Genomic DNA, 23,058 nt, shown 5'->3' on the forward strand with positions numbered 1-23,058 from the left:
GCAGTGTAAAGCCTGGCAAGCCTCTGAACCCAGCTACTTGCTATTCCTTGAAGGAAGAGCAGGAGCCACAGGAATAGCCCACAGGTAGTTCTGCCCCAGGAACCTCGCTGTCTGTCAGTGACAAAAATGCCCTTTGTGTCACTCAGCTTTTCCTTGCAACTCAAACTAATTACGTGTGTGCACATCATTTCCTTTTTCACAGCTAACATGCAGCCATCCCTTGTTCTGACAAGCAGAAATGCAACCTTAACGTGAGGCCACTGTGTGAGGTGAAATGTGGGCATTTTAGTATGCCATAGGTGCCTCTTACAGTGGGGGTCTTAAGAAAAATGGTAACAGGATAAGGGCTGTGGGCTATTAGATGTTATGATGGGCTTGTTTCATATTTTCTAGTTAAGCCTCTCCTGCTACAGAATGCTCCCAAGCCAATAGATCTCAGTACTTGCTCTAAGGGCTGCTGTGCTGCATAGGTGTCAAGTAAGTCTTAAAGGATGGTGAGATGGAATTCATGGACTTGTGCTGCCATGAGGGCTTCAAACTGACTTGAGCAAAATAAATTATCACTGCAGTAGAAGAGCTAAATGGAAAGTAACAGTTTCTTCAAGGGGGATTATGAATATGGTACAGAACTGTGGCTGCTTCAGAATGAATTGATAAATAGATTCAAGCCAGCTGAAACTACAGTTAAAGTTGTTACTGTGTACACTGGAGGAAGACTGGTGTTGAGGATAACACCTGTCTCTTACAAGTAGCTTTACTGATTCTAGTATGCAACAAAGATTATGGTTTCTTGGTTATAGCTATTTGGGTATTTACATTTAGAGAAAAAAACCTGGCTACTCCTGCAGCAGCTATAGGCAGTGTGCACAAAGCATGCACTGCTTTGTGTGTTCTAAGGAATTGTGTTCGTGTACCCTTTGATGACACAGGGGAGTTTTTTTCTGTTTCATTTTGAGACTCTGTGACTCTCAGACATGAGATTGCAATAAGGCTGTTCTAAATCACTAATGTTCTTTATTTTCAGTGTTAAGAGTTTAAAATTTTTTTGGAAGACAAGTTTGCTTCTAATTATTAACAGGCTTATTTGATCTGTTTTCTTTATCCACCTTTATTATTATTGTTATTATTATTTTCCTCTCATAGGTTATTCATCAGCTTAGACTTTCCGAGAATGAGAGTGTGGCTCTGCAAGAGCTTCTAGATTGGAGGAGAAAGCTGTGTGAAGAGAGAGAAGACTGGCAGCAAATATTGCACAATACTGAGCAAAGAATCACAGCCCCACCTCCACCCCCCTGTAAGAAGCCGACGCTGCTGAAGAAGGTAGAAGATACCTCCTGCAACAGACTTTCTTCAGGCATATGGGATACCACCATATGATTCAGATGTGTGTTTGCAGACTGTTAGGATTGGAACCATCTAATGACTTCAATCTGCACAATCAGCAAGTTTTCTTCCTTTCACAAAACGTGCAGGGGTTTTTTACAAGCACTAATTCAATAGCACAGGATGGAGGAGCTGTTTAGATCTGTCACGTGTGTGTGTGTGTATGTGTGTGTGTTTGTTCTCTTCATATATATACATGTATACATATATGTGTGCACCAGCAAGTATATGTATGTATGCATGGGTATATATATGTATGGAGACAAACTGCACTATAAATACTTAGTTTAAAAGTCATTTAAAACAATCAGAGTTCTCCCATGGACAATGAAGAAACTATGTTAAGCAAGTGAAGATAGGGAGAAGTGACTGACAGACATTTTGGAGAGATCAGGAAAGTCTGTGTGCACACTGTACAGCTGTTTTATACAGTACAAAAATACGTTTCTCGTTCCCTAATGAATGGGTTTATTATATTACATGTATACATATATATATATATTTCTTTGTAGATGTCTGTGTTCCATGGAGATTATTTACTTGTTTATTTCTGGTGTTTTATAACTTCATGCAATTGGTGCTGTCGTTCTTTCTTCAAAATACAGGTAATAAATTCAGTACTTGCATTTTTCTTTCATAGATTATCTTTAACAACATACCAAACAGTTTCAACACTGTGTTAATTTTTTCAGAACTGGCAATATCTTTTCTAAAATCCAATCCTGAAATTCTTGCAAAGCTCCTATGTGCAGGAGTGATTTGGTGCTGTTCACGGTCATGAATTAGACACCATTACTTCTTTTTGATGGACCTGCATTTCTGAATGTGTGAGCTGTGAATTTTGAAGTTACATCTCCAATCTTATTTCATTCTGGGTTATGTAAAATAATGAGGCATTCATTTAGATTATAAGTGTGGTTTGAAATTCATACCTGATTATGCATAAAGTCAGGTGTCAGTGGAAAGATACATAATGGTAATGAGGTATGAAAATAGGTCTGTGATTTACTGTTACAAGCCAGAAGGCTTTGCAGAGATGGATATATCAAAGTATTATGTCCTTATTATGGTAGCACAGTGATGCATTTATACCTCAAATTTCATGAAATGAAATGGTTTCAGAAATTGCAGCATTCTAGTTAGTGCGCATGAGTTCGGAGCAGTAATGTTAATTTATGAAAAACATGCTGCTGGGAACTTGTTAGTTATTTCCCAACAGTCTTTGAAATACTGCTTTACCACTAAAATGTTTAGTTCATATATATTTAAAGGTACTTTTCCAGGACTACTTATTTTAAGTTCTTGGAGTATGTAGAGCCAATGTGGAACCCTTTTCTTGGTTTTTTGTCCCATTCCTATTGAAGTCCAGGAAAAAGTGTTTCCAGTTTTGCAGTGGATATAAAACAAATATTTTCAAATATAAGCTAGGTCTAAAATGGTGCGCTCACTCTTGGTTGGAAGTTGTTGGAAAAGGAGAAAATCCATAGAGGTATAGGTTTTTCCATCATGTTTGAGAGAAGTTTCAAGCAGACTGAATAGTAAAAAGCAATCACATGCTTGTTTGTTTGCTTATAGAGGTAAGCAGCAAAATTCAAATTATTCCCATGAGTATCATCAAGCTGTAGGCAGAATTAAGCACCTTCTCTTGCTGGAGATTAAAACACATATTTTGAGTGGACAAGGAAGGGGAGAAACCAAGTTAACTCAAAACTTTACCTTGTTACCACTGTTAGCTTCTCAGAAGTCCTCTATGTAAGATTATCCATTTCTATTTCATGGAGAATGAGGAACTTGAGACTCCAAATCTTACCTTTGACTGATGTAAACAGCCACAGATAATGATTTTATCCAGGAGGGGCAGGTAACCCCTGTGAGTGAGGTTATGCAGAAGACAATTCTCACCTGCTACACAATTATGTCGGAATGAGGCTCTGCCTGGAAGAACTGAGGTTTCTGGTTTATTGCTCAGATATCCAGGGGCACAGAGATCCCTCTGTGAGTGCAAAATGAAACAGCTCCTGAACTGGATGCAGGAGAGCTAATTAACCTGACCTTGCAGTTGTTTTGCTTCCAGGATGGAGGTTGTTATCCCTACAGCATCCCTATCCATAGCCACAACATCATGTACCCAGCCAGCCTAGCAGTGCTGAGCACCTCAGTGCACTGAGACGTGCAGACATGCCCTGAGGCTTATCACTGCCCAAATGGGCCTGGCAAGCAGCCTTCTCATAAGCTCCATCATATTGCTAACCCTAATGCTCACTAGCTGGCTCGGCCACTGGTAGCAATCAATCCACAGCAGCCTGGAAGTTTAAGACAAGCTGTAAAAACTGACTGAGAAGCCAGTTTATATCATGCCAAAATCCCTGCTGATGCAGTGATCTTGCTCCCAGTCACTTTGCTATTTGCAAGCTGAGCTTGTGTATCTCCAGATAATACTGGTGTCATTGCTGCTCTTGGAATGCAGGAGTACCCGGAGGGGAGAAAATGCATTTGTCAAACGGAGTTTAAAATGGGAAACAGTATAAATATACATTATCCTACTTGCAGTCCTTACTAAAAGTTGTGTTAGAACTTTGAGCAGCCTCAGGAGCTCAACTGCAGGAGCTCAAATGAGGTCTTAGGGAACTCTTTTGCTACTTGTTCAAAGTCTATATTGTGCCCCATTACAGCAGTATGAACAAGTGTGGAAAAAAAGGTATGTCCATTTTCTAGCAGTTTCATCAACACAGTTACATGGGAGAAGCCAGTGCACCCCTGATTCTGGCAATCTGATTCTAGAGACAATGAGCAAAGCAGATTATAATCCCCTGTGCAGAAGGCCTTTGTGCTATTTTTTGCAAATTTGGGTAAGATTTCTTTTCTGGGGTTGTTCTTTAAAGTGTGTCACCACAGCGCAATATGACAAACTTCAAAGACTTTTTTTCTTTTGTTTCAATTTTGTTTTTAATTCGAGCTTACATAATGGCTGACTTTTTACTTGGAAAGATTTTTCATGATATTCCATTAAAGAGCAGTACTATAGGAATAAAGTACTTGCTTTAAAACACATTTTAACTATTCTCTAATGGCAGTAAGACACTCTAGAGTATGATTTATGATGTCGTAATTCACACCTAGTGTGTTCATTGGTCTCTTGGCCTTTGGCCTCGTGCCTAACAATGCAGTTGGTAGGGAATTATTATACCATAATTCACACCCCACTGTGTCTTATTGCTTAAATAACCATACCCCCAGAGGTGTCTTAAAACTACCATTAAAGTTTATATTGTGTATCAAAATGTGTTTACAGGGCTGGGAAAATATACTATTGACATTTTGAAATGTTGAGAAGTAGTTTTAGCAGAACTGTACAGTGCTTGTAAATGAATCTCCCCAGTGGAGTGTACACCAGCCAATTACAGTATTTCTTGAGTGTATGAAGTCCTGTCTTGCACATTAAAAAATAGCTTAGAAATAAAAAAAGCCTTATGAATTTAATATTCTGAAGGGGAAGATTAAACTCTGTGGGCATGCTAATGCCCTTACCATCCAGTGAAAAATCTGAAATATATTTATATTTGCAATAAAGCAATTTCAGGATGCTGGGATTATCATCAGATAATCACTCCTCCACATTGTGCCTTATTGCTTAATTTTTAATATGTGAAAAAACCAAAACGCCTAACAAATCAATCTGTCCTTCAGCATAAGGTAAGAGGAATCAGATACATTTTACACTTTGAAAAGTCATTGGTCTTCAAGCCAAGGGAATTATGAAACCATATTAAGCCACAATAAAGGAAAAACAACATCTATTGGCAGGTAAAATTTTATAAAGCTTGTATACGTTACTTGTTACTACTGAAATAGCACTTGGTGTTTTTTAGTTGCTGTAGTTACATCCCTGTTGCAGTTTTTAAGCAAAACTTTGTTTTTAAAAACTGATTTAGACGTTCAGAGAAATACATGCACCGATATTTTTCAAAAGATCTGTGTACAGCATGAAGTGATAAGCCTTTTAAAAATTTGTATTGTTTACAAAACAATAGTATGATTGTTGAGTAAGTGAATTGCATTTACCTTTTTTTTTTGTCAGTGATCCTTTTTTATTCTAAAAGGTTTAATTACTTTCATTAATAACTTTATTATACTGCAGATCCTTTGTGTGTGGGACAAAGAATTTCATTAACTTGCTAAGAAAGCATAATAGATTGTAGCATAGTTCTAAAGTGATAGTAATAGCCATATAAACTGTAGCTTTTAATTCTGCTGTATAGTATTGGCATCCCTAGTAATCCTGTTATCTCTATAAAGCCTGCTAATATCTGAAATGCTCTGAGGAACTTTAAGTAAGTTTTGCCATTCACTTGTTAAATAATAAATGTAACTAAACTCTGTACAAATCAGTTTTCCAGAATGGTATTAAACATTTCATGGCTTTGTGTTTTAAATATATAATTTTTAAAAAGAAAACACCACCTGAGCATAACTACTTGACAATAGCTGAACAAAATAGAAGAAAATGCTTTTCTTCCAGTTCTGCTGTTCTCTGTATACTCAGGACTTTCCTTTTCAGAAGAAATAAATAAATCCCAGTGCTGGCTTATACTTTGGCTGTGAGAATTAGATCATTAGAGAAGACTGTCTGTCCTACCCACTGTGGTTTGGCCTTTTCACCAACCCATGAATGTATGCTGGATCTAGTCAAATAATACATTTTGGTGTGAAGTCTCATAGGCAAAACTTTGGTCAAGTCATGATTCGGCTTTCTGAGGACTTTTGATTTATTACACTAAATAAAACAACCTCATCTTGAATTAGTTAGACATATTTATTTTAGCCTAAATTAGCTTGGTTTAGTTCTCATATATGTGAATAAAGTCCCCTCTTAGTGCTTTCCTATTTCCTTTCCTGTCAGTTTAGCTTAATTTTCAATCAGACTTTCATGATAAAAAAGAAAATGTTGTTAAATGAAATTACGGTATAACCTTTATGATTATATTTTGAAAAAAAAAATCCTCTAAAATAGTGAAATAGAATATTTCAGTATTTCAATGTTTTTCAACTTTTCTAGTTGAAATTATGTGTTGGATGCAGTCTGAATTTACACAGTTGTAATTACAACTCTTCACAAACATACATTTTCATAAATCCACTCCTCTCTGAAAAGACCACACTGATGGATATTTGTTTTGAGATGCAGGAGAACTGCTGAGGTCTTTTGAGGTATCAACAAGGAAAATTTGACAAGCAGGGGTATATTGCTGTCATAGCAATGTTCACGTGATAGCTGTTAACTAATACTTGTGCCCTCACTGTGTTTTATTTGGGCTCTAGCCCTTTCTCAGTCTATGTAGTCACCTGTCTCCTGATACTCATTAGAGTAGAGAAGAAAAGAATCTGTCATATACTCTCAGAGAAAGGGGAGAAATGTGTTGCAGACTCTTTCTAATTAAAGCTTAATAGAAATTACTTACATGTTTCCAAAAATGAGTATTGGAATGCAACTTTCTCACGGCCCAACTGTGACCAAACCACTAGGGTAGAAAGTTGTGGCAATGAAATAGCCACAGCTATTACACTGATTTTTTTTTTATGCAGATATAGCTCCTCTGTCTCACAAGATAGTACAACTTGGTGGTCAGGAAATTATTTCAAAATCTAGGGGACCTGATTATGTATCCTTTAGGGACGACTCCACATGGTTTGTCTGAATTAAAACCATCTCTGGCTGATTTTAGTGCAAACCCTCCCTAAAATAGTGGTCAGAGCCTTACAAATCTGATAGGCAGGAAAGGAGTTGCCTAATCTGACAGAACTAAGGAAAACATTCATCAGTGGATGGGTAAATTTGGGTAAATGCTTTTGAAATTTCCAGATATCATGACCTTCCCATGGTTCTGACCAGTAGCCTGAATATAGATTTAGTGTAAATTCTTGCCTAATGAAAGTAGTCACAATCAGTCAATGCAGTTAACAACATCTTGAATAGAAATTACTCCTTTAGTCATCTAAATTTATATTTTAGTAACATGATTACTGAAAGTATTTATTCACATCTAGCTTTTACGACTGTAGCTGCCATGTCTGTAATACAAATTTAGCAGTTAGAAAAAGGAAAAAGTAAAAAGACAATATGGAAATAAGTGCATTTGAAACATACATTCTATGTTCATGCTGAGACTGGGGCTCCTTGGTCTTTAGAATCATAATTAACATGATAGATGCCATGTGATCTAAGATCAATACATGTCCCAAAAGTTGCTCTCGAAGTTTAAAGACTTCCTCTGCCTTAATTCTCTGTCCTATGTAATCCCTGAGTTGTCACCAGGCATGAGTAGTTACCAAAGTCCGACATCATGCAGCCTGGAAAGAGCACATCTTTTGTCTCCTGGGGGAGACAAACACCCAGACCTCAGCTTCTCTGAGCTGGGAAACACATTCTATTTAGTTGATCAAAGGCACAATGATGGATGATTTATATCAAATATCCTGTGCAAGTGTGCTTGCTTTTCTGGATAAGATATGGCACTGTAGCAGGCTTTTTTGTTGGACAGACAGGTTGATTTGTAGCTGGGGAATGTGGGCCTACTTAAAGTCCATGATTTTACAGAGATGTTCAGTTAAGTTCAGGATTTGACCCTAGCTGATTTTTGTGCCCCACAGAGGATTTACTTGTGTGTTTACAAGAGTCCTGCCAAGCACTCAAAGACCTTCCAATAAAAAAAAATAGAAATTATATATATATATATATATATATATATATATATAAAAAATTTATCTGCTAATTTATGTAATCCATTTGTAGGAATAAAAGGGATTCTAGTGAGAACTCTGATCCTAGTGAGGATCAGATCCTATAAGGAAATTTCACAAGGCCTCCCTTTTTAGGTGCTTTGTTTCTGGAGAGGTAGGCATGACTAAGCTGAGTTTCCATATTGGCTGGTCTGGGCTTCCAATTCCTGACCCCATCTGACTCCAATTTTCTCATCATGAAAGAGGCACTGCACTCAGGGGAGAAAAGGAGAATCATAGATTTGTTTAGGTTGGAAAAGATCTCTGAGACCGAGTCTGACAGTAAACCAAGCACTGCCAAGTCCGTCACTAAACCATGTCCCTAAATGTTACATCTACAAGTCTTTTAAACACTTCCAGTCTAAACCTCCATGGCACAACTTGAGGCCATTTCCTCTCATCCTATCACTTGTTACTTGTGAGAAGAGACTGGCCTATACCTTGTTACAGCTTCCTTTCCGGGACTTGGAAAGGCTGATAAGGTTGGATTCCTTTACTGCCGAGGCAGGCTATTGAAACGTCTTTCCCCCATGGGTAAAGCTGCTTCCTGCCCACTCAGCAGCCCCCAACCTGTTCTATTAAATAGGGGTTTTCCACTGGGGATCCAAAATTTTAATTTGTTTTTGAACAATGTTAATGTTCTGCCAGCCCATTCCTTCAGGCTGCCAGCATCCACTGACACATCAGCCCTGTCCTCCAGAGATTTACTGAAGCATTGGCTCCTCTTCATCTTGCTGCATACACAGAATTTGCCGTGTATTATGCACAAATGTATTGATTGTACAGCTCATTAATAAAGTTACAATTTTCCTTAGTGTAAACCCTGAAGGAAAGCTACTATGTGGCTGACAGCTGGACTTTATGCTGTGGTAATGTACTTTGAACCTGGTGGTCCAGCCAATTTGTTACCGAACGTGAAGTACACCTACCTGAATCATATCTCATCAGTTAGATTGTAGGCTGCCCTCATAGACAGCAATCTTGGTTCACAATAAAGTAGATAAAGAGATGGCTGAAAATAAGTTCCAAGAAAGTAATCACTGGCAAACTGGTAGGAAAGAGAGATTTCACCTTGGATCTCTTCTTAAGAGAGTCATCCGAGACCCACTTCTTTTCCAAATATTTGTTATTCGAATAGAAGAAGAACTTGAATAAAACTAAAGGTGGCATCAGACTCTAATGAGCTTAAAAGAATGCTGGGCCAGAATTCAAAATTATAATGAAAAATTGCCAAAGGTTCTCCCACAGTGTGGGAATCTAAGAGATGCTCATTTAGACCTCAGTGGAGAAAAGCATGCCCACAGTCTGAGACATGACAGGGTTTCAAAATTCTTTAGAAAGAGAAAAATATCAGCTTTGGAAGGCCATGTCTAGAAACTGAGTATAGTCTGGTGTAGTTTGTGTGTTCTGTGCTGAGACAGTGATCTATGGCACACAGCACTTGGCATGAAACAAATTGTATTGTCATAAGTGTGGTATTGCATGGAGATATTCTTTGTGAATGTGTGTGTGCATGTGTCTCTTTCACTGTCTGTAAACTTAACATGTTCTCCTTAGGTGTTACTACAAATAAAGCCCTTATAGGAGCACTGGGATTCTCAATTCAAACTTGGCAAAAGCTCTGCAAATTCTATTCCATTATATGTCTTCATGTGTTAGAAATGTTTTCCTTTCCCTGTACAGTCCATGATAGCTCCAAATGCTGTTATTTGGAGAAATAATGCTTCCTATGTCTCCCTCTGTTTTTCATACATGAAAATAATAGGTGGGTGAGAGTTCTGTAAGAAGATAAAGCAAGATTTAGCTCTCCTTGGGTACAATCACGGAACATATCAAAGGTACCACCAGACAGGAAAGTAGTTCCACAAGATCATGATAGTTGAAAATTAGGAAGCAGTTGATTTTATCTCTCTCCTTGTTTCTGTTTTCTTCATACATTTTTTTCATATATTTAAGTCACAAACAATGACTTAAATTATGACAAAGAATCTCAGAATCATAGAATTTTTTAGGCTGGCAAAAGACCTAAGAGAAAAGGTCTTGAAACTACCAAGAGCCAGGAGTCATCTTTTTATCCAGATACTGCTATTACAAGATCCATTTTGCTTTGTTGCAGCCTTGACATGAATGCACATGAAGATAAGACTGAGAGCAGCCCTGAGGAGAAGGACTTGGGGATGTTGGTTGACAAGAAGTTTAATATGACCCAATGTGCACCCACAGCCCAGCAAGCCAGCTCTGTTCTGGGCTGCATCCAAAGCAGTGTGGGCAGCAGATCGATGGAAGAGCTCCTCCCCCTCTACTCTGCTCTTGTGAGTCTCCACCTGCAGTGCTGCTTCCAGCTCTGGGGTCCCCAGCACAGGAAGGACATGGAGCTGTTGGAATGAGTCCAGAGGAAGATGGTCAGAGGCTGGAGCTCCTCTGCTATGCCAACAGGCTGAGAGCTGGGGTTGTTCAGCCTGGAGAAGAGAAGGCTCCAGGTGACCTTACAGCACCTTCTGGTACCTAAAGGGGGCTACCAGAGAGCTGAAGAAGGACTTTTACAAAGGCTGTAGTGACAGGACAAGGGGTAGTGGCTTTAAACTGATAGACGGAAGGTTTAAATTAGATATTAGGAAGATACCTACTGTGAGGAAGATACCTACTGTGAGGGTTGTTGAGAAACTGGAACAATTTTCCCAGAGATATTGTGGATGCCTCATCCCTGGAAGTAGTCAAGGCTAAGTTGGATAGAGTACTTGTGCTCCCTTGTCTAGTGGAAGGTGTCCCTACCCATGACAGAGGGGTTGGAGCTAGATGATCTTCCACACCAAACCACAGTGTGATTCTAAGGTACCACCTCACCAATATGATAAGGTAAATCTCTGTAATCATTTAGCTTTCAAGGCTAATGAGATTGCTAGCTATGGGTGAGCTGTAATAGTTCTCTAGCAGGTGATGAAGCCATGAACTTATTTTCCCTACAGGATTTCAAACTGCCAACAAGTTGTAGTAAAAGTGCTCACTTATTTTAAGCCTCGAATGTTGTCCTACATACAGCAGACAAAAGACATGCTGCTGCTTTCATAAATGTTCTTCTGACTTACAAATGGTTACTTAATAGACAGGAGAATGTCTCTCACCTTTACTGAGATTAGTTGGTCTGGAAGAGGCTACTTCATTATCAGAAACAAGTGGGAACCACCATAGAAAACCTTTCCCACACCTTGTCAGGGTCAAGTGACTAGTTCTGAGAACTCATTATGGCTTCTAATAAAAACACAGCTCCTTGTTTCTAATTGCAGAACCTAGTTCAGACAATTCCTAGTTTAAACACATGTAAACACATAGAGGGATATAAAACCCACAGGTTATGACCCAAGAGCACTTGCACTTGGAAGGTGCAAGTCACATAGAAGTCACATAGAAGTTTCTGATTTCAATCTGATCATTGACCTCCATAGTAGTGGAATTTATGCAAAGTGTGCCCTGAAAACTTTTGTAGGCAAGATGCTTGTGGAAATTTTACTTTTTCCCCTGATTACAAAGTAAGAATCAGTAAAATAATCCAGTTTAAAACCTCGAACATGTAGTCAAGTGCAAAAGTGAAGAGGTGAGCAATCAGGTCCTGCACAGATAAAGATTTGGAAGTCATGAGTGTTTTTGCTGTAGATTGTACAAGACACACTGCTTTTACCTGCTCTTTTCAAGACAAAAACCAGTTTAGATACTTTTAGAACTCCTGAACAGATAATATGTAAACACATAGCTGTGCAATGATTTTTCTAGTTGTGCTTCGTCATTCTGCTTCAGCTCAGTTGGATCATTGAGACTTTTTGCAGTGCAAATCAGGATACTGATCAATTTATTCTCAAAAAATTTAAGTCTGCATGTGTTCAGTAAGTCAGTCTCAGTGCTTGTGAAAAATACTCCTTTTGTTCATCAACAATCTGATGCAAGACAACTTGCACCCCTCATTTGACTCTCACCTCCAGCCCAGTAAGAAATAATCGTACTTCTACTATTCTGTTCCTACTGTACAAGTCATGTACTAATATGTTTGAGGTACATATTGAACACACTTGCTGCTTCAGATTCTTTTTCAGTGTAAGAGTCATAACTTCTGTAGCATCATTAGCAACGGTAGTAAATTCACAGCTCTGTGATTGACATAAACTGTTAGTACACATTATGTTCTGAAGCATTGTGTTTAGAATGAAACCTCTTTCCCAGTCATATGGAGCACTGTGCACTCATGCTCAGCATGTTATGAGGAATAAGTTTCAAAACTGTCATCTTGAAACTATGAAACAATATCTTCACTTTGAGATTACTTGTGATTTTTCATAAGAAGCTTCACTGGCATCTGAAGGGAAATGTATGCTATGAAATAAGAATTGAATAACATTAACCAAAAAGTTTATTACATGTAAAGAAGTGGGCAAGCAAACAAATACAAATTTTGAAACATTTCTGCTTTCAAATTCTTATCACTTTTCATTTAAATTGAAGTTTTTGACTTTCATTATCAGAATAAAATGGAATTGAAGAAACATTTCTACTTCATTATGTGCAGCAAAAAAGGATTGACAATAGAGAACTATTTTCCACCTCTCATGTGGATATGGTCATTATTTATTGGAGGCTGTTTTGTAACACAATGACCATCTGTCAGTAAGCACTGAAAACACTCAATCATGCTGGCTGTTACTGTTAAAATGCCACAATCACTGACTGCTGTGAAGGATTAATAGATTTTTATTTTTTTTCTGCTAAGAACAATTACATATTTAGAAGGCCAAATGAGCTATCATTGAAGTTGGTAAAAATCCTGAACAGCTCTGCTGGAATCCAGGTATCATCTCTAGATTTATAGAAAGGTAGCAGGTGTCAGACTTTGACCCAGACCTTTAATGGGAGGATATCAGGGAAGGAGCGCCTTTTCAATTTTTGATTTTTTTAAATACCTCTGACAAAATTTAAAATGCTTGAATAATTTGCATAATGAAAATAACTGATGCCATGTTTTCTTCCCACATTGAAGGGATAGTTCAGAATCATGATCTGCTGTTCTGCAGAAAGGTACATATAATTGTTGTTTGAGAGGTTCCATTTACAGTTGTTCATTGAGCTGTTCGTTTGAATTGTTTATCACACTTCTTTGTGCACTTGATTTGGAGAATGGATGCTCAAATGAACCAGCAGCTGCAGCCAGAAACACAGAATTAAAGCTGGGCATAATTCTGCACAAACCAGAATAATTAAACCCTCCAGGGAAAGTCTGGAATGAGATTCGTTCAAATGCAGCCATGTGGTTACAAGTGCACCATTAACAATTTTTTCAAAATATATAAAAGGAAGCAGTTCCTCCAGGGTGGCAGAATGAGAAATATGGCCTATACACTGAAGGTCATGTGCAATACAGGGGAGGGAAAATATTTCTTAATTGAAGCCCCTCTCTCCATATCATTTATTATGACCATGGGTTATAATTATTTAGCCTATTAAAATGCTTGGCTCAGTTAATGTTTTAGTTAGTAAGTATCAGACATTTCAACTGAATGAGGAACAGGAAAGCAAAAGGAGGGAGTGATGGGGGCATTGTAGTCTTGAAAGAAATTGAGTATATCCAAGGAGTCTTTGGAAGCTGACAAATACTTTTTGTTTCTTGGGCTCTTTGAGGAGCCTATAAATGCTCAGCATTTCCCACAGAAGGATCTGATATTTAAGGGAGCTGGTTCTTAAGGTTGCTACCTCATAAATCCTCATTCCCTTATTGAATCCCATCTCTCATTTCCTATTTCTCTTTGGTGCCATGCTGACAAATGCTGCATGGCACCCAGACTTTTGAAGCAGGTAAACTGTTTGCAAATCTAATGCTCCCCACTGTTTCCAAAGCCCCTATCACCCCATCACAAGGTGGTCAGACCTAGCAACAGGCTGCCCAGGGAAGTGCTAGAGTCACCATCCCTGGGAGTGTTAAGAAACTGCATGTGGCACTTAGTGCTGTAGTTTAGTGTACAAGGCTGTGTTTGGTCAAAGATTGGACTCTATGGTCTCAGAGATATTTTCCAACCTTGATGACTCTATGATTCCATGTGTGAGACAGCAGGCAAGATGTGAGCATAGAAGGAACAAGAAAAGGAACTATCCTAGCACCCAGCCTGGCAGCAAGGGCACAATTCTGGATGTTCCTTCTTTTCTTCCTGTTTCATGAACAATTCTGTATGCTCCTTCCCTCCTTCCTTACAAGCCCAGCATGGACTGGGAGGAGGAGGACAGAAAGGAAGGCAGCTGTGTCATGAAGCCTGACAAGATCACGAGCATTATAAGGGAATTTGCCTGTACTCACAGGCAGCTAGGTGAACAGCCACAAGCATTTACTTTGAAGCTTGCTATGTTCAGATCTTCACAACTTACCAGTCCCCAGAAGCAAAAGTCTTCTGAGAGCAACTGCACCTGGCCACCCCTCTGCTCTTGTCTCAAGAAAGCATGACAGCCACTCTCCCAAAAGGCCACCAGGTGTCATTTTGCAGCTCTATGCAACTACCTGTCCTTAGAGCATTAAACCTTTACTGGTTTGACCACATGTAACCTTACGACACACTAGCATTTGATGGACTGTGTAGACCTGGAGACATTACTTAGCCAGTCTGTAACATGAATGTCTCCTTTGCCTGACTTGTTTCCCAGTTTATGAGCTTCCCATAGGCTGATGATAATTTATCCAAACCTGTGGATCACTCACACTTGTTTGTCAGCCATTCATCTAAACAAATTATGTCCTGGCAGTCAAGCTCCACAGAAAGTCCTTTTTGGAACCATGTGACTGGTCCCCTAAGTCACAAGGGATTGCTGTTTCCTACTCAGATGACATAAGCCTTATAAACACAAGCTTGATTAAGTTACTAGGCTTTGAGTCATAGGCTGACAAAAGTACAAGCATGATAAGAAGGGCAATCCCACAAGCAGAAGACAAGGACAGGTTTATTAGCCATGTGCAACTTTCACCTTAAACGTGGTAATAACCCAGGGGTTCCTAAGCAGCAGATTTCCAAGGGCTTGCAGTTCTGAGCACTGAGAATTGTTCAAAAGATTTGTTAACACACAGCAAAATGATTAATGAGAATAACAGTAAATAAGCCCCAAAGAGTCTTCAATGAAAGTGTGCTGTATTTTTCCATTTACATGAATATTATTTTCAACTTCTTATGTGACTGATAACTGCTAAAATAATATACAGGCACAGTATTTACTGTGCTTTTGTTACATTATACATAATCTGACACTAGTGGGGCCGATGAGCTGTCCTAGGTTAAGATGCCACACTGTATGACATTTAGCTTTTGTGATATGATGAGGTAATGTGACATGACATGAGCATATGCCATGAACCAAAGGTCAGAATAGATTCAAATAGATACACCTGCTTTCAGCATGACCAGTCACTGTCAATTTGTAAAAAGTCTTCCAGACCACGCACACATTTCTGACAACAATTGATGGTCATGACATAGATGTATTAATTCACTGGCAGAAAAGCTTACCACCTACTTATCCATAACATCTTTCTATCTAATAGAAATTGATTAGAAAACATTTCTTCTCCTCAGAAGCTTTACTTACTTGCATATTTAATTTTGGGCAGCTGCCTGTGCCAGATTCAGAGAGATTGTGCCTATGCTGATGGGCAGAATAGTCTTCTTTCAATATCCACTACTGGATTGCTTGCACAGGAACAATGAATATATTGTCTCTACTCTTATGGCCTGAAGGATCACTTATTCTACTCTGCATGTCCTTGATGGTACCCTACTTCACCCAGTCCCAAACCTTCCATTCATTTAGGGGATTTGTTGAAGCTTGCTGTCACTGTCTTCTTGTATGTCTTAATATGCTTTGGCTGAAGACCACAGCCTGAGGAGGAAAGGCAGATGGTATGTGACTAGATTCAGTTTCAGGGATGCAGAAGCTGGCAGGCACTTTTACATCCCACAACTTCAGAAGAGCCAAAGGGACTTACCAAAACTGGGACTTGCACAGAACACACAGACACCCAAGGCTAAAGCTGTGATCCTGTTCAGCTGTTCAAATTTTGCTAAATTCCATTTCAATATTTCAGTTTAAAGTTTTCCAAATACATTGAGTAACACCTCAGTTCATGCACAGCCCTGCTCAAGTCTTGGCAGATGGAAATAAGACAGTCTCTGTTCTGCAGCACTGACAGAGAATTATAAAATATGGCTGGACCTTGTCATATGGGTCCTATGTAAGCTCAGAGTTCTTTCAAATGCAAAGAAGATCTTTCACAGTGTTGCAAAAAATAGGATGTTGGAGGTCAGCAAGTCATGTACTGAGTCAGGGACAATAAGATCTACTCTCTGCAGGTCTTCACTGGTATGTCATAGAATCATGGAATCATGGAATCATAGAATATGCCCGGTTGGAAGGCATACAAAGACCATACAACTCCTGGCCTTTCATAGGACAACACCTGGTATAACATCCTGTGCCTGAAAGCATTTTCCAAGCACTTCTTGAACTCTGTCAGGCTTGGTGCTGTGACCATTTCCCCGGGGAATCTGTTCCAGTGCCCAGCCACCCTCTGGGTAAAACACCTTTTGCTGAAATCCAACCTAAACCTCCCCTAACTCCACTTCATGCCATTTCCTCAAGTCCTGTCACTGGTCATGAGAGTCAAGAGACTGGTACCTGTCCTCCACATTTCTCATGAGGCTATAGAAGACCACAGTGAGGTCTCCCCTCTGTCTCCTGCAGACTGAACAAACCAAGTGACCCGAGCCCTAAACTGCACACAATATTCAGGGTAAGGCCACACCAGTGCAGAGTAGGGCAGGACCTGCTGTTACACACCACCAGTATGTTACACACTGCTACAACTCCAGTTTCCTTTTCTGTACGTCCAGCCTCCTAACAAGAAAGAATGTCTTTCTAGTGCCCAAAATTACTATTTTTTTTCATAATGAAGGTGATTTCCTCACACCTTCCCTTGTGACTACACAGGTTCATTGCTTATTTTTGCCTTTATATGCATATGTTATAATGGTGAAACCTTATTTGAGTGAGAGGATGGAGAAAAAAAAGAAATACACCTGAGAGGATATTTCAGGAATGTGTCTTGAGAGAAATGCTGATGGATTTGCATGTTTTATCACAGTGTCCAAAGATGAGTTTATGAACTGTAGCATTTTGAATCCAGTTCTCTCAATGAAATACCACTGACACCAACAGATGCCTTTGTAGATTTGGATGTCAAGCTGTGATTCCTCTTACTTAACTGTCTAACAGGGACATGAACACTTCAAGCTTTTTACACTGGCTAAGAAACAAGCACATTTAAAGGACAATTTATTTTACCTTCTTGGATACATGCCTTAGACATCCAATGTTTTCTGTTCCAAACAGAATTAAATTGGACAACTATCTTAGATTATATGCAACTTTCATCTTTTAGATGTGAGAAGAGATTAACCTCAGCCCAGTAACTTAATAGAAATAATTTGTGACTAGATACTTCACAGCTGATAAGAAACAAAAGAGCAGCATTCCCAGAGCCATCTCTTTGCTAAATATCACTGAGATTTGTACTACTACACATCCTAAATTTACCCATTTTCTGATATTTAATTTTAATACTGAACATCATCTTCATTTTGCCTGGAAAGTTAATGAATCTTCAAGACTAGTAACATAACAAGTCAAAGGTAGAATAGATGCTTTCATTGTTCTAGTCAATTGTTGTCTGTCATCAGTTGTTTTTAATTATCTTGCCTATGAAATTTAAAGTCCAAAATGGCCTGAACACTGTGTTATTGTTACTTTTTTGCCCACTTGTCTAATGCAGGTTTGTATATGTATCTTTTTCTTTATGTAAAAGTTTTACAGCAGTCAGAGCAATTGGATCACTTGGAAAAGTTCAGTAGCAAAGTTGTAGTTAGGTGAATAAATAAAAATGCTACTTCTTACTTGGTGTTAGGCTCTAACTTCAAGAATTTTAACCAAAATATTGGTCAGGCCCTTAGCTTTGGTCTTAATTTATCCCCCACTTTGAGAAGAAACATTTTTTCTCATTGCCTCTGCTTCCTTAGCCCTGCTCTGACATATTGCTGAAAATGAAATCTGAAAGAGGTTTTAAGCTGCCATTTTTGTATTCATTGTTACTAATTATCCTTTCAGTTCTTTGATTGTGCTTTTGTTACTTTGGTTCTCAAAACTGAAACTGATTATACCAGCTTCTTGTTTTTATTTTTATTTTGTTCTGACATAAATGACAAATGTGGTATAAAGTGTATTCTCAGAGGAAAAAGCACAGTATAAAGGAAACTGATTATGAGAATGTTTTAAATAAGTGCACTGTTCTCAAGATCAAATATTAGAGAGAGGATTAAAACTTGGTTTTGTTTTCCTCTCTATAATCAATTCAAAGTTAATTGGATTCAGTATATGTCCTTTTTCCTATTGATTTTTGTATTATTGTTCCTGTTTGATTGCTGGTTTTCTAGCATGCACCAGGCTTTTTAGATATTATTTTCTTCATATTTTTTTGGCTCTTCCCATCTCGCTGGTTCTAAAGTCTTCTTAATTAAAAGAAAAAAAAATGTAATCTCAGACACAATATTTAATTTTATTTTATAAACACAATTAATCCTGCAGAGCATCAGAATGGTTACTGGGCAGACAGTATCCCCTTTCCCTCAAAAAGACCATCTAGGGTCAAACAAGGTTATGTGGTGAATTCACATGCATGAACTGTACAGATGAAGGTCACTTTGGCCACAAAAACATCACAGAAAAGTCTTTAGTGAACATTCTTTTTGCACGCAAGAAAAAGAAACACCTTGTAAGGTGATGTTTCTCTCGACTAAACGGATCTTTAAGTAGTCAGAAAGCAGAGTGTTCAGGAAAGCAGAGTGATGTGCAGATACAAGACTGCATGCTCATTCCTCATGTGTCTGGACATCTGAGCCATGGTGTCCTGCACAGCCTGTGTGTGCTCTGAAATATCTGAAGAGCTATGTTGGGTGCTAAGGCACTAAATGCACTGGAGTTCTGCTCTCTTGACCACTTGCTGCCCACCTGCCAGCTGCCTTCTGCGGGTTTGCTTGCTGCCCTGTTCAGTGGTTTAGAATTCACATTCCAGTCACAGGGAGGACTGGGAACAAGAGAACAAGAGGAAACATAGCAAGGATGTCCCCTCCTGTTGTTATGCAAACCCTGATTCCTCATACTCCTGTGACAGCTTCTGAATGCGGGGGTCTGCACATTCTTAGAATGTTTACTATAATCCTAAATGACACTTCAGGAAAGTGAGTTAGTCCCCCTTATTTCCTTGACAATTCTCTAGATTAACACTTGCTGCAGCTGCTATTCTAAAAGTAACTTTCTGATGAGGTCACTGTGCAAGGACACTTCGTCTTTATTTGCTGGAAGGTAACACAGCAAAATCTTGGAAGGTACCATTACAATTAGATATTTAAAATGTATTTTGAGTACATTACTTCACTTAAAATACAAATAAAAAGCCTCCAAAACAAACTGAAAATACATACACTTCATTAAGTGGCTTTACAGTCCTGTATATATGACACCTTATTTTCCTTGCTTTCAGGCACTGTGAGCAGTGTCAGAAAGTAAAAAAGGCAATAAGCCTCATTGCACAATGTCATGCACAAGACTAAACCTTGTATCATCATTTCACAAATCATCTTCATGACTGGATGTTTGGTTTACGAGGCAATTAAGCTCCTTTAATATCTGCCAAGAAAGTCTGGCTTTTTGAGGTTGATCCACTCAATGGGCACCTTCATCAGCAAATTTTGGAAAGCGTCAGAGCCAGGGAGTCCTTTCTCTGCTGCATTGGCAAGGGTCTGCATATCAGCTCTATAGTTCCTGACACTCAGAGACAGACCTCATACAGTGTCAAACCTGCACCTCTGTTGCTGTTTTCAAAACTGCCCTGTAGTACCAGGCACCTGAAAGTTTTGCATTTGTAGTACTTTCTGCTATGAAAAAAAAAAACCTAGCATCTTCAGTTTCTCAATCAAAATATAGAAGTTTTTAGAGCCAGTTAGACTAACATAGACAATTTTTTCTAGGCTTTTAAATCTACAAAGGTGATGACAGGTGAGAGGTTACGTTATGCCAAACACTGCCTCCAATAAGCTGTGTAAACACAACTGCATGAAATTTTTCTGCTGGTGGGGTATACAATTTGATTCTATACATAGCAAAATCAGTCCATGGGAAACAACTTCTGTTAAATAGTGTGGGTTGACTTATCTTGTACCATCTGTCCCATGGTGAAAAAGCCACACAATATTCAGAGAATAGGAGCTGCTGATTCCTCCCTTTCTATATCAGAGAGAAATGAAAATCAAAAGTTTGCATCTTTCCTGCCACCTCATTGCTAATTTATGGTGAGACAGCATCTGTCCTTCAAAGCATTACTGTGTTGTCACAGATAACATTGCATGGAAAACTGAAAGATACTCTGTGGATTACTGAATGCATGTCCCCGGAAATGCAATGTTATTTCAACATTTAACATTTATTGTCTTAATCTTCAGATTCCTCTTGTAATCTGGAGAACAAGAGAAGCAATCCTTTTCTTTGGGGTAGAAATAAATTTATCAGCTATTACCATACCTCTACAATTTGTCAATGTCCTTTAACCCTTTCTCATTGCCTCTAAACTTACACTGGCTGCCATTCACAGAGAGCTTACACATCCTAAACTTCTCTGTCCTGAGATACTTGGATGTTTTACCTGAACCTGGAGGGGCTAGGGGCGTTAACTGGTAAAATCTTTCTTCTCCAGAAAAGAAAAGTTCTGCCAATAAATGCAGTCTTGACAATGTCCAAGCCCATACTTACAAATTGCTTTAAACAGCATAAAGAAATAGTGCTGCAGGTAAATGCAGTTCTATCATCCTCCTAGCCTTCATCTATGCACCCAACCAGTGCAAACTGCTGTGGCTGAGTGGTGAAAAGCAGCAGGAAACAGTCTTGAGCTCTTATAACAGCTAGTTTCATACTGGATCAATTCCCTGATCTGCCTTTCCAAGACACCATGCAGATGGTTGGTTTGGTACCAGAGCCAGCACGGTGCAAAGGGCAGGAAAACATGGGAAAGCAAAGAAGGTGTAGAAAAGAGGAAATTGCAACTTGCAGGAGCATTACCTCCTCATTGGGGTGCTGGGAAAATCACAAATTTAAAAACCTAATTTTGGAAAATGTAGCTAGACCCCATTCAGATTAAGGCAACTCAAGAGACATTTGGGTTTCCATTTAGCAGCAGAATGGCAGATTTTCAGAAAGTGTACAGTCCTTGCTCTAACAATAATAAAAAAACTAAATTGCTATTTTCTGCCTAGCTTCTTAGGCCTGCCTCTTTGCAGTACTTGGTCTGCTCTTAGCTGAGTCCTAGATCAATCTCATGGAAGAAAAAATGTCATTGAATAGCACAGTGAGAAAAACTATAACAATGAAAGGACATTTATCGGAAGGTGTAATGTTGACTTCTGTAAAAATAAGATAAAAAACAATGAAGCTTATAGATACTTTACCTATTGACATATATTGATCACTGTTGTAGTTCAAGAGGGAAGTAAATTTGAGATCTTGGTTTTATCTGACACATTATTGACTACTCAGGTCTGTTCTGTTTCCAACAGATAGAGACAGAAACCAGGGTTAATATCCATCATCTGATCCAGAGGGGCAGTTCCAGTAATCTTCTTCCTGGGCAAAAAGTGAATCTCTTTTAAAGTGACTGCAAAAGCCCCAAAGTCAGAAGGATCTAAGAAGGAGTAAATAAAGTAGAAGAGGGCAGCCAACTCACATAGTTTCCATGTCATATTCTCACAGTCTAACATTCTGTTCTCTCCAAGGAGGAAATAACAATATAATGTACAGCCCTGCCGCTACTGCTATTAATACCTTGGAATGGGTCCAGAAGCACATGGGTGCAGGAGAATACGTTGTTCCTGGTAATCACATAAATGTTTAGATGTTTTTCTTAACGAGGCTGGGTCTGGATCTTTTTTGCATGCTGCACTGCAAAAGTCCTTATTTTCCAGCTCCTCGAAGGCTGAGCCTGTCAAGCTTCCCTTTTTAAAATCAAGTAGCTGCATAAAAGAAGTACTACAAGTTCCAAAACAATGTATGAGCTATTTTAGTGCACTAAAAAAATAAAAAAATAATTAAAAAAACCCCCAAAAAAACAGTGAGGCAGTGAGGGAGGATGGAAAGTAAAAGAAAAACAGAAAAGGAAACCAGGACAAAGTGAAAATAATTTTTCCCAATGTTTAGCAGAATATGCACAAGTAATTACTCTAGGAAATATCTTAATGATTTAAGATTACCTTAACAAGGTAAAGTTTCTTTTCAATACACAGCTACACATACTTCACATACTTCACATACTTCTGGTGTCTCTGAATATTCTTTCCTAAGTTTTCTATGGAGAACTTCCCCAATATAGCCTGTGTGGTGAATGCCTTAATGGCCAGCCAGGGACCTCCCCTCCAGATGCAATTGTCCATCATCTGGTACACCTGAGTTCTAGAAGGAAACAGCGAAAGGCTGACTTCTTCAAAACAGAGGTGAAAAGTGACCTCCAAGCACAGGCTATAAATAGGACGTACTGCTTTACCCATACTGTCTGAGTTTCTTTCTCTCACTAATTTAAAATTAAAACCTCATGGAAAAATAAGAGAAAAGCAGGGGGAAAAAATGCTACATCCAGTCCCCAAGTAACATCTGGGCTGACAGTATAGAGTTGAATGTAAGTTGTGAGCCTTGACTTGCCTCCAAGAGCAGCCACACAAGTGAGGTACCTGCTCAGGCTGGCTGTGCCACAAATGGAGCCAGTTCTGCTCCAGCAGGACTGGATGTCTC

General features: G+C 38.8%; 1 protein-coding gene and 2 long non-coding RNA genes across 10 annotated transcripts in view; 1 reads left to right on the forward strand and 2 right to left on the reverse strand.

The window, feature by feature from the left end:
- Positions 1-10,351, forward strand: part of MYO16 (myosin XVI) — a 367,619-nt gene extending 357,268 nt beyond the window's left edge. For 6 of the 7 annotated variants that reach the window (XM_086880163.1, XM_086880162.1, XM_086880164.1 and 3 more), the window contains one exon: positions 1,144-5,973. In XM_086880163.1, the coding sequence (XP_086736289.1) occupies positions 1,144-1,377 (234 nt within the window). In that variant the 3' untranslated portion in view covers positions 1,378-5,973. Of the gene's footprint in view, positions 1-1,143; positions 5,974-10,276 lie in introns of those variants that run through there. The other variant, XM_023918300.2, reaches the window with a different exon arrangement.
- A 4,762-nt stretch (positions 10,352-15,113) lies between these two features.
- LOC147654011 (uncharacterized) lies at positions 15,114-16,515 on the reverse strand. Its single transcript, XR_015284246.1, has 3 exons — positions 16,163-16,515; positions 15,766-16,056; positions 15,114-15,216 (listed from the first exon to the last, which is right to left on the reverse strand). It is a non-coding gene; the product is annotated as an uncharacterized LOC147654011 (long non-coding RNA).
- A 2,250-nt stretch (positions 16,516-18,765) lies between these two features.
- On the reverse strand, positions 18,766-22,635 carry LOC111922731 (uncharacterized). 2 transcript variants are annotated; one of them, XR_015284245.1, is made up of 4 exons: positions 22,524-22,611; positions 22,099-22,286; positions 21,726-21,900; positions 18,766-20,179 (listed from the first exon to the last, which is right to left on the reverse strand). It is a non-coding gene; the product is annotated as an uncharacterized LOC111922731 (long non-coding RNA). The 2 variants fall into 2 exon arrangements; XR_002860679.2 differs by having other exon boundaries at positions 19,559-20,511; positions 22,099-22,302; positions 22,524-22,635.
- Between the last annotated feature and the right edge of the window lie 423 nt (positions 22,636-23,058).

The sequence above is a fragment of the Cyanistes caeruleus genome, chromosome 3, assembly GCF_971803275.1.
Source record: "Cyanistes caeruleus chromosome 3, bCyaCae1.hap1.1, whole genome shotgun sequence".
NCBI lineage: Eukaryota > Metazoa > Chordata > Aves > Passeriformes > Paridae > Cyanistes > Cyanistes caeruleus.